Below are 16,595 nucleotides of genomic sequence, written 5' to 3' on the forward strand. Positions count from 1 at the left end.
GTACTAAACTGTAGCACGGGCGTGTATTACGTAGAATTATTTATTAATTATTTAATAATTGGACATTTCATTTGGATTGACCAATAAAAATCAGTTACCAATTAGTGTAGTCAGTTTGAAGAGATAAAGGTTATCATTAATCAAATAAAATTTTTGAAAATATGGACACGACCTAAAAATTAAAGTTCTATGAATTATGTTTATGCTCAATCAATAATTACTTACCTAAAAATAACATTAGAATCTCAAATCTAGTGAATCACGGCAATATATTCCATCCACAAACCGAGCTACAGTTGAATGCAATGACAATATTGGTCACTACAGCAGCGTAGCGGCTACGGGCCGGCGGCGGATGGGTCGCCGGCGGGCGCGGGGTCGTGTTCGGGCCAGTCGGGGTCGGGGTCGGAGGGCGACGAGGTGGAGTTCGTGCCGTCCTCCTGGGACTGCCGCGCCGCGCCCGCCAAGTCCGCGCTCCGCTCGCAGGACAACACGCCCGTATGTCGCTTGTCCCTCTCTCACTCTCTCTTTTATATATAGTGGAGCGCCTGGGGGTTTATACCAACAGCGAATGGATTTGGATGATCGATGTGGAATTTCATTGTTCAGACTATAAACTACAATATTTGTTTATATAATCGTCCGGTCTGTTCCGGCTTCGGCTATCGGGTAAAACCGTAGAAAGCCTATATACCATGTACTTCTGAACGTTTTTTATCCCGAAAGTACGCGATTCCCTTAGGATTTGGTCAAAAAGTCTGATAGTCAATGGAATTGTAAAGTAGATGGCGCTACTGCGCGCAATAATTACGCTGGTATCACCGCTTTGGTGCAGCTAATCCTACTAACATTATAAATACGAAAGTTTGTGAGGATGTATATGTGTATGTTTGCTCCTCTTTCACACAAAATCTACTGGACCGATTATTATGAAATTTGATACACGAGTAGAATAGAATATAACCTGAAACATAGGGTACTTTTTATCCTGAAATTCCCACGAAAGCGAAGCTCCGGGGCGCAACGAGTTAGAATAAATGTCCGTTTGGTGCAGGACAACAAGAAGCGCGTGGTGTTCAAGCGGCAGAAGTACCACTGCGTGTACGAGTACCCGCGCGAGGCGGCCGAGGTCGACGCGGCCCAGGCCTACCTGCCCGACCTCTCCACTTACACAGGTCAGTACAGTACACCGACCACAATAGTATATAGTTGCCATAAAGTGTCACAAACAAAAATTGTACGGGGGCTTGATACAAATGTTGTGAGTCAAAAAGCGTTTTAATTATACTTACTAAATAGTAAAACAATACTAAATGTTAAAAACTTAAAAAAACTAAATACTGTAAGAAATAATATGATCAAAAATAAGTTTTTTACAATAAATAAATTTTTAACACAAGCGTTTGTTGTCAGAGAAACCTTATTAAACTCAATGTGTGACAAAAAAAAAACAGGTTCTTGAATCAATTGAGGTTCCTGAAGCACCATCAATCAGGTTAGGCTTATTATAACGATGCACTGTCATCCAAACAAAACGTATGTACAATACAAAAGTTCGGTTGAAGATATCTGCTTCAAAATCGAATTGCAAGATCCCACCCGCGACACAAGGGACATATAATTAATTGCAAGTAGAAATAAAAGCTTGTAATGTAATTGTGTCGGTGTCGCAGAGTGGGACCCGACGAGCGCAGAAGAAGCCGAGCTGGGCTACGGGCAGCTGTTTGGCGCCAACACTCTGGACTTGTACCCGCTGCGGGCGGGCATCGCTTTTGGAACAGGTATTATATACATATGTATATTTTTCTTATCCACAGCCACTATCTATCTTCTATCTATATATAAAAGGAGAAGTTCCGAACTGAATGAGGTATAGACGCACGCACAACCTAACCGCTGATGGTAGAAACGTAATATTTGCACAGATGTTTATTTTCATAATAATAACACCAACGTATTCATAATGCCAACTAAGGGATTTTGAAAATGTTTAACCCTGAAGTGAAATAGGGCTTGAAACTTTGTATGGATAATATTTAATCGTGTTTGTAACTATGTCTATTCCTGCCAGTTGACTGGAAGAGATTCCTCCATGGGATAAGTCCGCTGTTGCTAGTGGTTTTTTTCATTATTTTGCGTCTTTGTGTTTCATTATGCAATAAAGTTATTTCAAACAAAACAAATTTATTTTTGCAGCTAACGACCGTAATTTATTTTCCCTTTTTTGTTTTATATTTCATTTGCACTCACCTCGAAAATGTTCTCTCTGAGAAGACTTTAGAAACTTCCACACACTATAAAGTCCAAATTACGAGTATCTTAATAAAGTAAGGTAAGCTTAAGGTCTGCTGTGTACCAAACTGTATTAATTAATGATTGTTTCCAGATTACGACGAAGACTTCTTCATCTCGTCGTCGGCGCGTCCGTTCGAGAGCCTTGGCATCATGTCCACCACGAGCCAGTTCTTCCCCGGCATGCACCTCAAGCCCTCCCTCCTCCGACACGACGACTTCCCGCCCCCGCCCTCCCCACTCCCCACCACCCTCACGCAGTCACGCACCCCCTCCCTGGACTTCACCACGCCCGACTCCGGAGTCGAGGACATCACCCCAGGATCCACTTCCACTGATGAAGACTTCAAAACCAAAAAGCTACCAGAACCGGACCTGCAGTGTTGGAAACCGGTCGACAGTGGTAGTTCCAGCGAATCTGTCAGCCCGAGCTCCCCCGGCGGTGAAGCTTTGGGAGGCTTGAGACATACCAGAGACAAGCTCAAACTGGACTTGCCCCCCTCCCCGCACCTGCCGTCCCCGAGACACAACAGAGTCTTCAACTTCGTCCTTGACAAACCTAAAAGGCACAGAGTAGAAGAAATATCCACCGAAGGAACTACGCCCCTAGTGATGACAGACGAAACTCCAATAGTCACGACGTCGCTCCCGCTGCAGAAAGATGAGGAGCTGCCGCTTCCCGAGCCGACGTTCTCGACATTCGGTAAATGCGCGCAGAAGACAGAGCCAGAACAGAAAATCATACTCACCGATGAAGAGGTCACTGACAGCCCTGAGGAGGAAGAGCCTAAAGTCGAAAGCCCTAACGTCGTCGAAGCCGTCAAAGGGGAAGGAACCGTGTTAGACAGTGGTGATGAGGACTCGGGCATCGAAAGCAGCTCCAAGGCCACCCTCGAGCGGAAAACAACTCCTAACGTGTCGTAATTAGAACCAATGTTAACGTAGCTTTGTTATTATAGTCCCTGTAAGACTTCACCATCCTATAGCTCGCTAAGATGAATCTCGTACAATGACCTAGTATTTCTATCTCTTTCATGGAGATGTCAATGAACTTGTCTAGCGAATGCAAACGGAATTCGGCCTCAAATACATTCTTGCACATAGACTTTTACATAAAAGTTGATTGGTGGAAGTAATTGATTGTAGTTGCCTAATTCCGGGTGGTGGAAGTCGGGCGCGAACATAGTGTAGCGTTGCGTGCCCGTTATAATGCCATTACAATAGCCGTTAGGTTACCGGTAAGTGTTTAAGTTCCAAATTATTACATATCGGGACAAAAATTTACCCCAAACCGCGTTTTTAACTAACGACGCACACTATGAGCCGTATGGATTGTTAAATTCAATGTTCTCATGTGTATGTGCCGCCCATTCGAACAATTAGCTTATATAATATCATTTAATATAAACTCACCTACAGCGGTTTACTAACAGTACTAAATATAAATAATTTTCGTGATTACAATGTTCATCTGAAGGTACAAATAACCTTATTACATACAGTAGATGTAAAGCTTGAATGCGGATGCGTGAATTTCAGTGCTTTGATACATTTTACATTAATATATGAATCTTTTCGCCTAATTTTAATTGCACTGAAGTGCTACTATAAAAGCCGTAACAATGCACTTACTAATTACTATAGAAGTGTATTAATTAAAATAATTATTTTCGTGGTAGCACTACAGTGGGCCTATCCGATTTTGAACCATTTTGACTAAAACCGCCCAACCTTATACTTGCTAGAATTTTCTATGTACTTTCTACTTATTTCGTAATGTCGTAGTGAATTAGCTTACGTAATGCGTACGGATATTTGCACTGGAAAATGTTTTAAACAGGGGTAATACTATTTCTGTAATGATAATATTGAAAATAGCAAAATCTGTTACAGAAAACGGTTCGCTATAAAAATGGCAGTTAAAATTTTCTGGCTAAATATTCGAACGCAAATAAATGTCTAAATTATATAATTTGTATTTAGATCTACGCACAAGTGAGTACGCATCTTCCATCTTGTAACCTCGAATAGATAAAACTAAATAGTACCATTCGGTCTAAACGTCGAGGTTTGAAAGCCAATTGTTAGTTAAGTGAAAGTTATATTAGGTAAGTGTAGAATTAGACTCGAGTTGGTGATGGAGCACCGCGATCAGCAACAGGAGTATTTCGTTATTTTAGTTACGTTCTTTATACATTGTCATTAAAGTAGTTATTGGGAAAAAACAGATCTGACAGACTCTCGCCTTTTGTTGAAAGTAGATGATTTTTGGTTAAAATCTTTGAACGTGTTTTCAGTAGTCATCAGTAGCTCTCAATTCAAAACTAACTTCTGAGAGGTTATGGCTGAGTACATTTCGCATTGGAAGATAGTGTCGTATAATGTAATGCATTGTGAACTTTATGTCCATTACGTAAAGTCCAATTTATTTCATCTTCACCCTCGCTGATATGTGTAATCATGCGGAATTATTGAATGTTATGGAAATACAGTTCAGTGTAAAACATAATACGATGCTGCGACCGTGTCAGCCTCTGATTCCCACTAAGACACAAAATACAAGAATTACATACAATAATACATAACCATGAAATCTGGTCTGTTGCTGTGTGTAAGTGTGCCACTAGGATACGTCATCATATAACATGCAATACGTCCAAGTGTAAACCTGATGTGCAATTCTTCTCATTTCCATATAATTGCTGATTGTTTTAGTTTACTCGCTGTAAATATAATTTAATGTTGCGAAGGAGGAATTTTTGAAGATTAAAATTTATTGATTGTATTAATTGCTATACATGTTTATTGTTCTGAACATTATTTTTACAGTTTTAGAAAGTTTTCGTTAATGTACAGGTGTAAATACGTGATAGATGTCCTTTTTGTTATAATGTAGCGTGTTTAGCGGGCAGGCCCGGGTGTGGCCCGTAGTCTTTCTACTGTCTGATTGTGTAATGAACTAAATATTATTTACATTTCTGTTTTAGATATCTCCAAATTATCGGTGTCTTTATATACAAAACGAGGTATTATTTGAATGAATTTGTCCGATATTATGATATTTATTTGTAAGTCGTTATTGATTTTTGTATGAGTTGTCAGCCAGTATTTAGTGAATGTGAACGCGAAAGAAGTCTTTTCATATTGTGACTTTGTCGAGTCTTTTAAAAGTATTTCTATGAAAAAATAAAATAATAAATAAAACTTGTGACTCTATATATATGTGTTTTATTTATTTACTGGTTTAATAATGTATTACATTTAATTAATACTTGATGATTTGAACCACACTACTATAGACACTACTGTATTAAAAGAAAAAGAATTTACATACACATAAAAATATCACAGGAACTATTAACAACATACACAAGCCAATTTTTAATATATGTCATGCGACAGTGGCGCCGCCGTATCAAGTTCTATCTCCCATACTCGAGAGCTTCTTTTCAATGTCATGACCCTTAGTGACCCCCGACGGCGGTCAGCTGCGGCGCCAGATGATGACGAGGCCGGTGATGTCGCTGGTGGCCAGCAGACTCTCGTCGTAGCTGAAGCTCACGCCCAGCACCGGCGCTGCGTGCCCTGGAAGCAACAATATATACCCTTGAATACTTAAAACTATAATGTATATGGATTTATATTAAGTGGCCTCAAGCACAAAGTGTTAACTATTGCGTGTTAAGTGTTAACTATAATATCATGGTTTAGAGCGGATTTGGTTATTCGGCACTGAAAAGTGCTAACTTGGTAGTATATATGTAACAGTATTATATAATTTAATTGTAGATTTTTACGCAAAAATTACATTAATTTCGATGAAATTTGGTATACGCGTAGACTACTGTCCGTCATGCAGATAGTTGATGAGCATAATGGAAAGTGGAGTAAAAGTCTCTTGTCTCTTTCTAGCGTAGAAAAAAATCGTTATTAGAAATATTCAAACTCCGGTAGTAGCCCACTTCTCCTGGAAAACTAGATACGCCAACGTACCTTGCAGCTTGTTGACGACGGGGTGGTCGGCGCGGCCCTCGATGTCCAGGAAGTAGACGCAGGCGTCCTCCCCCCCCGTGGCCACGCACACCCCCCGCCGGAACGACATGATGGGGCAGAAGGTGGACTTCACCGCGTGCTGGCTGTGCACCGTGTCGAAGCGCTTCTTTAAAGCTAGGCTGCCTTCGCGATCCGTGATTCTGTAATTTGTATGTAGTATAACGTTACTACTACTGTAGTAAAATGTTACGTGCGCATTTAATACCTGTATTAAGCAATTAATGCAAGTTTAAAAATAGTTATCCTGTAGTTTATTTAGCAATTTTATCAAAATCGACCAAGCATTTTACTCATGAAACTGAGTGAATGCGAAAGTTATGTTTATCACATTTTAACGGCTAAACCGCTCACAGGGGCGATTTTTATAAAATTTGAGACGTTTTAAAATTTTAATGATTCGTGGTCAAATACACTACCGCTTTGCAAAACTAGCAGAGTTTTGTATAATGAATAAACTGCAATACTATCTAATAAAATCCTCTACCTAGTAAGAGAAACTCCTGAGGACTATTAATGGTAATTGATAAATTTTGATTGCTACGTATAACGATTATAAAAAACAACGTTCCTGAAATTGAGACTGTTCATGACAAGCACCCCAGCTACAAACGTAAATCCTGAAACATTTTAATAAAGATACTGACTGTAATCTACAAATTGTACAGTTAACGCTAACGCTAGTGAGCACGGAGCATGTATACCTGAAGAGATAGAGGGAGTTGTCGGCGGCGCTGACCAGCAGCGCGGGATGCCGCGCCAGCCACGGGCTCCAGGCGAGGCAGCTCACGGCGCCGCCCACGACGCAGCGCCGCAGCTTGCTCAGCGACCCCCCGCCGCCCTCCATGCGGTAGCTCACTATCAGCCCCTGGCACGGACATTATAACTTCACTAAATACAAAAACATTATCACGACAAGCCTCAACTCAGAAGACAAACGCCAATCCAGATACTTAGTACCAGACAGTTGAATGGCTTATTGTTTTAAAAACAGGTTGCCATGGCGCAGACAAGAGAAAAAAAATCACGACATGGAAAATAATTGAGGTTGATAATTCCTTTACGTCATAATACGAATTTTGTCATTCTGTCTCCCTCACCATATTGTGGTCCCGGTTACATTGGGATGTGACACCATGAAGCCCAGATAAAAATAAACCTAAAAATTTTGTAGATTCGGATGTGATGTTCAAACCAACCGGCTGCCTGCGTCAACTCTCTTTAAGAATGTTACTGTCGATTATCAGTAGTCTCCTTATTCATCTATAAAATAATACGTACTTTGTCGTTAGCTGCCCAAAACATTCTGCCACTGGATTCGCACGCGATAGACGTCACTCGACCACCAAGGATGCTGGTGCCACCTGCGAACCACATGACAAATTATATTTTCTTTATTTAATTAATCACTATTTAGGGCATTGAAAGCAGTGAGCATGAATAAACGCTAACAAAACATTATAAATATTTACTTTTTTAATGCAAAAACCATACAGATTAAATAAGCTAATACTAACTCAACGATATTTTATAACATATATCATCAATCATATCATATATGTGTATGAAAATCCAAAAACTAGGTCAATCTACAAAAAATCACTTTCCATCTTGACGTGACAGGCGCTCGAACATAGGACCTCCAGTGTGGACACTGGACACTGTCCACTGGGCTACAGAGGACATCAAACTACATACCTTACTAACGACATGAACTAATAAAAATTAAAGTTCTCAACATTACTCAGATTTTGATCGTTACATCAAAATCTGAGTAATGTTGAGAACTTTAATTTTTATAATAGATAGAAGAATAAGATATAGATATATATAGAGATAGATAGAATAAGAGATGTGATTACGCGAGTTTACCTTTGGGATAAATTCCAGTGGACACATTGAGAACTTCCACCATGCCTCTGGCATTGCCGGCCTTTGTTTATAGTAAAGGATTAATTATTTCAATATTATTTCACAGTCAAACGAATCTGTGGCGATTTTCTATTTTTTTTTTTTATTTTTATTATTATCACACAAAACAGATAACAACTATTACAAAAATTACATTAAAAAAAAAAAAAAAAGATATTAAAAACGGGTTGCAATCCAAAACATGTGTGTACACAAAAAACAATTAATCGAGAAAATTCTTACGGTCTAAGAGATAACCTAAAGAAGAATTCAATACAAATTTAATACAAAAAAGAAGAATTTAATACAAAAAAGGAAACTAAATATATAAGTTATTAAGTAGGTACCCTAGTTATTATGCTCCTGTAACACAGTACAGGATGTCTTTGACTATTTTAATATAGGAGCCAAGTTTTGAATTAAAAATATCAAATTCAGGGTTATCTAACATCACCTCGTTATACTGACGGGCCATCCTAACAATGGGGTTATAAAATGAGGTATTATTTTTATAAGTTTGTAAAGCGAAAAGTTTTGTTCGATTAGCCCTGCGGTTGCTATATCTAGTGTTAAAAGATAGTTGAGAGAGCAAGGAAGGAACATCAATTATAGAGTGAATTATTTTATACAAATAAATAAAATCAAAATATTTTCTGCGTGATTCCAACTTCTGTATGTTAAACATTGATAGTCTTGCCTCATAATCGAGAGCGGTACGACTCAAATGTTGACGATAACATAAAAATCGTAAGCACTTTTTTTGAACTCGCTCTATTTCATCCCCATGTACCTTGTAGTGTGGTGACCATATTGGGCTGCCGTATTCCAAAATTGATCTGACCAAGGTATTAAATAAATATATAATTGACTGAGGCTTTTTAAAACCTATAGTGGATCTGAATACAAACCCAAGGAGCTGATTTGCTCTTTTTGTTATATGGTCGTAATGTGCTCTGAAAGTCAGTTTGTCATCAAACATAACACCTAGATCTTTGACAACATTACATCTTTTAAGGACCTCGTTTTCAATAGTATAGTCACCAACAATCTTATTACACTTGTTTGTGAATGTTATGACGAAACATTTGCCTATGTTGAGATTCATAAGTTTTTCCTTGCACCAATTTGAAATGGTATCTAAATCTCTCTGTAACAAATTACAATCGTTGGTGTTCTCAATAGTTTTAAATATTTTTAAATCATCAGCGTACAAGAGACATTCACAAGATAGGCGCTCGATAAGACTGTTAATGAACACAACAAAGAGTAAAGGTCCCAAATGTGACCCCTGCGGTACACCCGATGCCACTGCAATGGGAGATGAAGTATACCCTCTCAAGGTCACCAGCTGGCTTCTTTTGTCTAGGTAGGACGTCAACCATCGCAAGAGGTTACCGTGAATACCACAGGAGGCAAGTTCGATGCAAAGCTGAGTATGACTGACTTTGTCAAAGGCTTTCGAAAAGTCTGTATAGACAGAGTCAACCTGACCACCTGTCGCAAAGCTCTTACATAAATAGTTTTTGTATTCAAGAAGATTGGTCACGGTTGATCTCGATTTCACAAAGCCATGCTGCCTTTCAGATATGATTGGTTTAAAATGATTGTATAATTGATTGTGAACCAACAATTCCAAAAGCATAGCAAGACATGACAAGATGCTTATTTGTCTATAATTCTCACAACGAGACTTATCTCCGCTTTTATACACAGGAATGATATGAGCTATTTTCCATCGTTTAGGGAAGGCTCCCAGTGTTAGCGATTTATTAAATAAAATGTAAAGCGGCGTACATAGCTCTTTAGCACATTTTTTTATGAAAAACGGAGGTAGTTCGTCAGGCCCAGGACCTTTCTTGGCATCCAATTGTTTGATTTTCATCATAATATCTTTTTCGGTAATATTAATATGAGACAATGTGCTAATCGCTCCATTCGAGAATAACTCATTACTGCGGCCGGATTGATTTATGGATGATTCACCTTCCTCAGAATCTGATTGAAACACTGATCCGAAATATTGCGAAAACATTTCACAGATATCTCGGCCATTAGAGGAAGAGGAATCACCTAATTGCATAACTTGAGGCATTGAGGAATGTCCCTTTCTATTGTTAACAAATTTCCAAAAATGTTTTATATTATCCGACATTGATTCTTCAATTGAAGCAATATATTTCTTATAGCACTGATCAGAAATTTTTTTCGATCTGGCCCGAAGTAGAGAGAATGAGTCATAATCTCTAGGATTATTAAATTTTTTGTAAAGTTTATGATATTTATTTTTTTCTTCTATGCACTTTATTAATGATTTACTGTACCAAACGGGATAATTTTGGGGCTTTACAGAAGTAAAGGGAGTGTGTCTCTTAATAATTTCAAAAAGCTTATCGTAAAATATGTCTGTGCATACATCTAAATCAGAATTCGACAATAAATCATACCAGTTTACTACGCTTAATTCGCATCGAATATTTTCATAATCGCACTTCCAAAAGTTAAATCTTTTTTTATTTAAACAATTTAATCCTTTATCAATGTAGGGTTTCAAAGGAAATTGGAATTGTAAAGCAGGATGATGCTTATCTTTTAAACTCAACGGTTCGGCCTGAGTAACAGATAGAGTTTCATTTGATGAGAATACTAAGTCGAGGTAACGACCATTTTCGTTTGGTATTTTGTTACTCTGATATAGGTGACAAAGTGACATAAATTCTTGCAAGAGCACCAATTTTTTCTTATTATGTGGGGTGTGTAATGGCCCATCACTAACGAGACCTATAGGAGAATATGCAGGGGTGTTAAAATCTCCTACGATTAGGAAATGATCATCTTGGCAGTAATTCAACAAAACATTTTGACAATTTGTGTAGAATTCGTCTAACTTTGAAACAATTAAATCAGGTGGAAGATAACAAACACATATATGAAGTTTAAGTGAACTAGAAGCATTCAATATTATAGTGATCCAGATATCCTCCAGACTGCTGTCCCAACATGCCCTCCGAACAACCTGAAAAGACTTTTTAATAGCAAGAATTACTCCACCGCCTTCCTCTTTAGAAGAATTAGTATATTGTAAGCGATCTTTTCTGAAAATATTGTAACGAGAGTCTATAACCTCACCGTCAAATATACCTTGATTCAGGTTGGTTTCCGTTAGGCATATTACGTCATAGTCGGAGTTCAATATATTATGATACAATTGTGGTAATTTAGTACGTATTCTATTGACGTTTTGATATATTACACTAATCATAATGAAGGATTAAAAGAAACACAATATAAAACTTTATGTTCAACATTTTAACTCAATCACGAAAACTTGTTAAGATGATCAATAGTTTTAATGAGGTGGGCAGGACTGTGTTCGTCCTTCCGAATGTATACCTGTCCGAAGCGAACCCAGACAAATTTGTATTTTTTATCTCTACAAAACTTCCGTGCAGCGCTATGTACTTCTTTAGCTTCTGGGGACAAATGTTCGGCCACGTAAATTCTGCGAGTTTCTCCTTTAAGGCCAATGTGAGTCGAAGCAAGTTTGTCTTTTGGATGAGATTTATTAAAGCGAGTCACTGATGACAGGATATGATCGCGAAGCCGTTGAGATGAAAGAGAGACAATAATATTACGTGGTCTATCCGTGGAAGGGTCCATTTTAGCAACCCGGCGACACGCTCTCACGTCGCTATCAGAAATATCAACTTTTAAGCACTCACAGAGCTTTTTAAATAATCCCATTAAATTTTCATTTTTATTTTCGGGAACCTCGTGTATCTCTAGATTCAAATCACGTGATATTTTTTCCATCGTTTGTATTCGGGATTGTAGTTTGACGAGCGAAGTCTGTGTTTTAGACAGGTCTGACTGCAGTTGTTTAATAATAGTGTCCTTATCCCTGATATCCGATCTCAGGTCAGCTTGTTCGGCAGCCAAGTAGTCAGTTGTAGATGTGAAATCGCTTTTCAAATTTTCAACTGCTCTATTTACGTGAGTAACCACCATTTTTTCAATGTCCTTGTTAAGTGCAGATCTCAAGTTAGTCATAATAGATGAGTCGGGGGCCAACTTTAAGTCGAAGAGTTTACTTATGCTTTCCATCGTAACCGGTACGTTGGCTAAGTTAGTACATGGTTGAGTTTGAGACATGCTACTAATATTGGTACTCACGTCCTGTGTTGCATCGCCGAAAGAAATATTCATAGACTCGTTGAGAGATTGAATCTGGCCTTTCTGATATCGCTGGCGGCATGGAGTATCATCGTTGTTTACTCGCCGAGTAACATTTTGGCAATAAGGACAACTTAATGCTTTTATTTGATCAGGGTTAAGCGCTTCGCAGCAATCTTTTGTCAGATTTAAACATTCAAAACAATACTCAGATTTGCAGCTATTGCATTTCAAAAAGTTTTTATCACTTAGAACTGATTTACAGCCGTGGCAAATCATTTTCGTTATTTTTGGTAGGAAAGGTAACAAAACAAGCAGTATAAGGCAATCAGACCTCACAAAGAGCTAAGAGCGCATATATCCCAAGCGCCGCATTGATCGTAGAAGCCGCGGTTCGTAGAAGCCACACAGTAGGTTTAATGAAATATGTTAGGAGCGAGAGCAGCGTCAAAAGTACCAGGCGATCAGAGCGCGTAAAGAGTAAGCGCATACCTCATCCAGCGTCCTCCGCTTCCGAGGTCTCGTGACGTCAAGCAGCGCCGACGACGAATGAACCAATGATGCGCAGGCCGTTGACTCCGCCCCCTTGTTCGATGCGCAGGAGCAGTAGGCGGGACCGATTACGATGACGTAGCGGGTGGTGTGGTGGCGGATAGCAAAACAGCGATGACTCACCCTCGCACACACGGCTCTCGTTGAGATACAAAGCTTCTTCGTGGTTTATGATATCCTATTTTTTGTTAGCGATTTTTGTGAAGATTTTTGAAATTGAATTTATATTAAAAATGTAATTAAACGAAATACGGGTTCTCTCGAAGACGTCTGAACTCCTCAGAGATCCGGGGGGGAATCAGACTTCACTTATCAGTTGTAAATAAAACTGTTTCTTAATTATATTACTTAGAACTTCGTTGATTTCTTGAGATTTTTGTTTGAAACAATGACGCCACAGATAATGCCGATCAGTGTCGTCGTGTTGCTCCATACAAGTCAATAAATAAATATAATAGGACAAATCACACAGATTGAGCTAGCCCCAAAGTAAGTTCTAGACTTGTGTTATGGGATACTAACTCAACGATACTATATTTTATAACATATATAGATAAACATCCAAGACCCGGGCCAATCAGAAAAAGATCATTTTCCATCAAGACCCGACCGGGGATCGAACCCGGGAATGGGTCCTCTCGGTTCAGAGGCAAGCACTTTACCACTGCGCCACCGAGGTCGTCAAAGTTTAGCCGAGTCGACACGCTAGAAGAAGACAATATTTCGTCGCAAAAAGGATACAATGACCATGTTGTTGTTGGCGGGCTGGAAGGCGCAGCACAGCAGCGGCGCGGCGAGCTGGTCGCGCACGCGCCGCAGCCGCGCGCGCCGCGCCAGCGCCCACACGCACAGCGCGCCGTCCAGCGCGCACGTCACCAGCAACTCGTTCGACGCGGACCAGTCGCAATCTTGTGTTCAACGTCGCAAAAGGATTTATTAAAAAAAAATTTAGTTTCGCATTTATAACACTAGCTTTTTCCCGCGGCTTCGCTCGATTCCGGGGTTAGGAATTAGGTGCCCAAATTTCAAGAAAATTGGTTGATAGTGTTTTAAAAAGTAACACAACTACTTACTTTCACGTTTATAATATTAGTTGGGATTTCCTAATCCTTCATTGATTGGGATTCGACCTTCACTTATTCCAATCCCAACTCCCTAACTAAATATTATAAATGCGAAAACCTGGGCAATGCTGCCCTTAATCACCTCGTACGACATCCACGTTAAGATGTGGAGTAGTCCCACACGCCGCGTTATTTTCAGTCATATCAGTGGAGATTATAGTTACCAGTGACCGGCTTGGTGTGACCCTCGAGCACGAAGGAGACGCGGGGCGGAGTGGCCGTGACGTCACAGATGGACACGGTGCCGTCGTGCGACGCGCAGCACAGCTTCGTGCGATCGTTGTTAGCGAACTTCACGACGCTCACTTCTTCTGTGTGCTGACAACAATTTCATAGTCAAAATCATATCATTTGTTCTGAAATTGCTGCCTTCAAGGTAATTCTTTTTCACGACATATTGTAAATTAAATAATATTTACCGAAGCTACAAACTATTATCGGAATCAAGAAGAGAATTTCATGTTACAATATTTAATTCACTTTCTTTGTCCCAGACAAGGGTTTCTGAGTGATATAAAGCAAGCAAAGAAGATTATACCAAACTACTGTCTTTATTTTAAAGTCACTTGCATATGGCCAAATGGTGAATTTTAACCCGGTGTCTAAAGCCCTGGTTAATATAGTACGTAAATTCTATACCTGATCAAAAATATGATGCACCCCAGAGAATGCGTAATTCTCTGATATTGTCATATCATTTTTCTTTTTGTGTGAGCTTGTGGGATTGTCTTCTAATGCCAAGCTTGCCTGAAACATGTAGTTATAAATCAATAAAATTAATAACCGACCTAAGTTGGAAGGAAAGCTGATAATGGAACTTTGGATTATTTTAAAAGTTTTTACTTAACAAAACAGGCCAAATAAATTCTTTACCTTACTACTTGATCGAGCTCTGGACGAGGCAGAGCTGATGGAAATATTGTCCAGCACACCATACCGGCGCTGCAGTAGTTGACTCCTCACATTTATGTATTTTTTTATTGTCTCAATGTCCTAAAAATATAACGAAAGGAGAATAAAATAGGACAGAAAAATTTAAGTCATTTATACTTAACTTATAAACATACTCTTGTTGAACTGTGGTGAAATATGAATAAGACCATGAAACGTTTTATACTTTTATGAAACGTTTTATTTTAGATGTATGCTGGGATTATAAGTATGGTATTTACCTTAAATTTTGCGTTTTCTCGCAATAGTTGACTGCGACGTCGAATATACAGAGTTTCTACAACAAAATTATTAAATTCAGCTTTCGTAATCTAGTGTTTCGATAAAAAATTTAAATAATGCACGAGAATAAAACATACTGAAGTTGGGATTGTTAGGTGCACGATAGGTATTGAACCGAGCGTCTAAAGCAAATATTTGCTGTTGAAATGCAGCTGCCATTATGCTAAGAATATATTTGATGTCTGAAACTTGATGATCATATTACCAAAATATTTAACTTTATAAATATAAATTAAATTTTGGTTAATGAAATGTAAGTATCAAAACAACAATGAACAATGACAAAACAAAACAGCTGTCATTGCTGTGAGTGAACTGTCAAGAGTCACTGTCACAAGACAAACTGTCAGTATTTTATTATGGAATTAGTAGGTAAGAAGACTTACTAAATCCATGGTAGGTAGTTATGGTAGGTAAATTTTTTAAGCTTATAAGTTAAAAACCTTGTTAATTATCCTAACTTATTCAAAGAACTTTATATACTCTGATCCTATTTAATGAATATTATAAATACTTTAAAAAAATATAAAAATAATGTTGCCTCTTCAAGGTTTATTTATTCGACCAATCTTTTTGAAATTTCGCATACTACCTACATTAGAAGTACGTACGGATAATGACCCTTATTGCCAATGACGCTGCAATCTTAACAGAGCTACACAAAACACGCATCAACTGACTAGAGAGTGTCAGGTATCTTCGTGTTCAGCTGCGGTCGAGCTTGGCTACTTTTATCTCAAAAAAATGTACAGTGCATGAGGGGAATTTACACATTTCAAATTTACAACTACGTCTACAAGCTTCAGTTTATTATTTTTGGCTACGACCTCCAACTGCACTCTCTGTGAAGTTCACAACCAAATTTCCCAATGTAAATACTGCAGTCTGGCTGCGACCACGACGATTGGAAGTCGTTGAAACGTCAGCTACATAAAATAGACGTGCCACAGGTACTGTGCTTACTTTATTATATATAATAATGTACTCAGTACAATATATAATAAATATCGGAACGTAAGGATTAACTTTATCTAAATCAAGAATGTATCCAAGCACATAAATAAACATTACTAAACTGGAACCCTTAGTTAGCTGTGTACCTGTTATGGTAAATTGCTGATATGCTATCGCAACAAATCAGCAGATAAGCATTTTCTTTTCCTAGAATAGAAAACTAAGCGACAGTAGTAAATTCGTCGTGCAGCAATCAGCGTCAGTAAGGCCGAACGGCTCATGCATAATACATCGGAGGCTATTTATCAG

The 16,595-nt window shown here is 38.6% G+C and overlaps 2 protein-coding genes across 6 annotated transcripts in view; one reads left to right on the forward strand and one right to left on the reverse strand.

Annotated features, from left to right (window-relative positions):
- The window catches only part of LOC128673502 (uncharacterized), a 36,033-nt gene extending 30,523 nt beyond the window's left edge, over positions 1-5,510 (forward strand). For 3 of the 5 annotated variants that reach the window (XM_053751383.2, XM_053751386.2, XM_053751385.2), the window contains 4 exons: positions 328-498; positions 1,055-1,175; positions 1,674-1,781; positions 2,387-5,510. In XM_053751383.2, coding sequence (XP_053607358.1) covers positions 328-498; positions 1,055-1,175; positions 1,674-1,781; positions 2,387-3,216 — 1,230 coding nt within the window. In that variant the 3' untranslated portion in view covers positions 3,217-5,510. The remainder of the gene's footprint in view (positions 1-327; positions 499-1,054; positions 1,176-1,673; positions 1,782-2,386) is intronic. The other 2 variants (XM_053751384.2, XM_053751388.2) reach the window with 1 other exon arrangement.
- Positions 5,505-15,626, reverse strand: LOC128673506 (WD repeat-containing protein 13-like). Its single transcript, XM_053751399.1, has 11 exons — positions 15,410-15,626; positions 15,272-15,327; positions 14,973-15,092; positions 14,739-14,846; positions 14,264-14,417; positions 13,717-13,883; positions 8,215-8,275; positions 7,624-7,706; positions 7,047-7,210; positions 6,286-6,485; positions 5,505-5,877 (listed from the first exon to the last, which is right to left on the reverse strand). The coding sequence occupies exons 1-11, from the start codon at positions 15,489-15,491 to the stop codon at positions 5,777-5,779; spliced, it is 1,296 nt and encodes a 431-aa protein (XP_053607374.1). The 5' UTR covers positions 15,492-15,626; the 3' UTR covers positions 5,505-5,776.
- Positions 15,627-16,595: the final 969 nt, after the last annotated feature.

This window comes from Plodia interpunctella, chromosome 11 (genome assembly GCF_027563975.2).
Source record: "Plodia interpunctella isolate USDA-ARS_2022_Savannah chromosome 11, ilPloInte3.2, whole genome shotgun sequence".
Classification (NCBI taxonomy): domain Eukaryota; kingdom Metazoa; phylum Arthropoda; class Insecta; order Lepidoptera; family Pyralidae; genus Plodia; species Plodia interpunctella.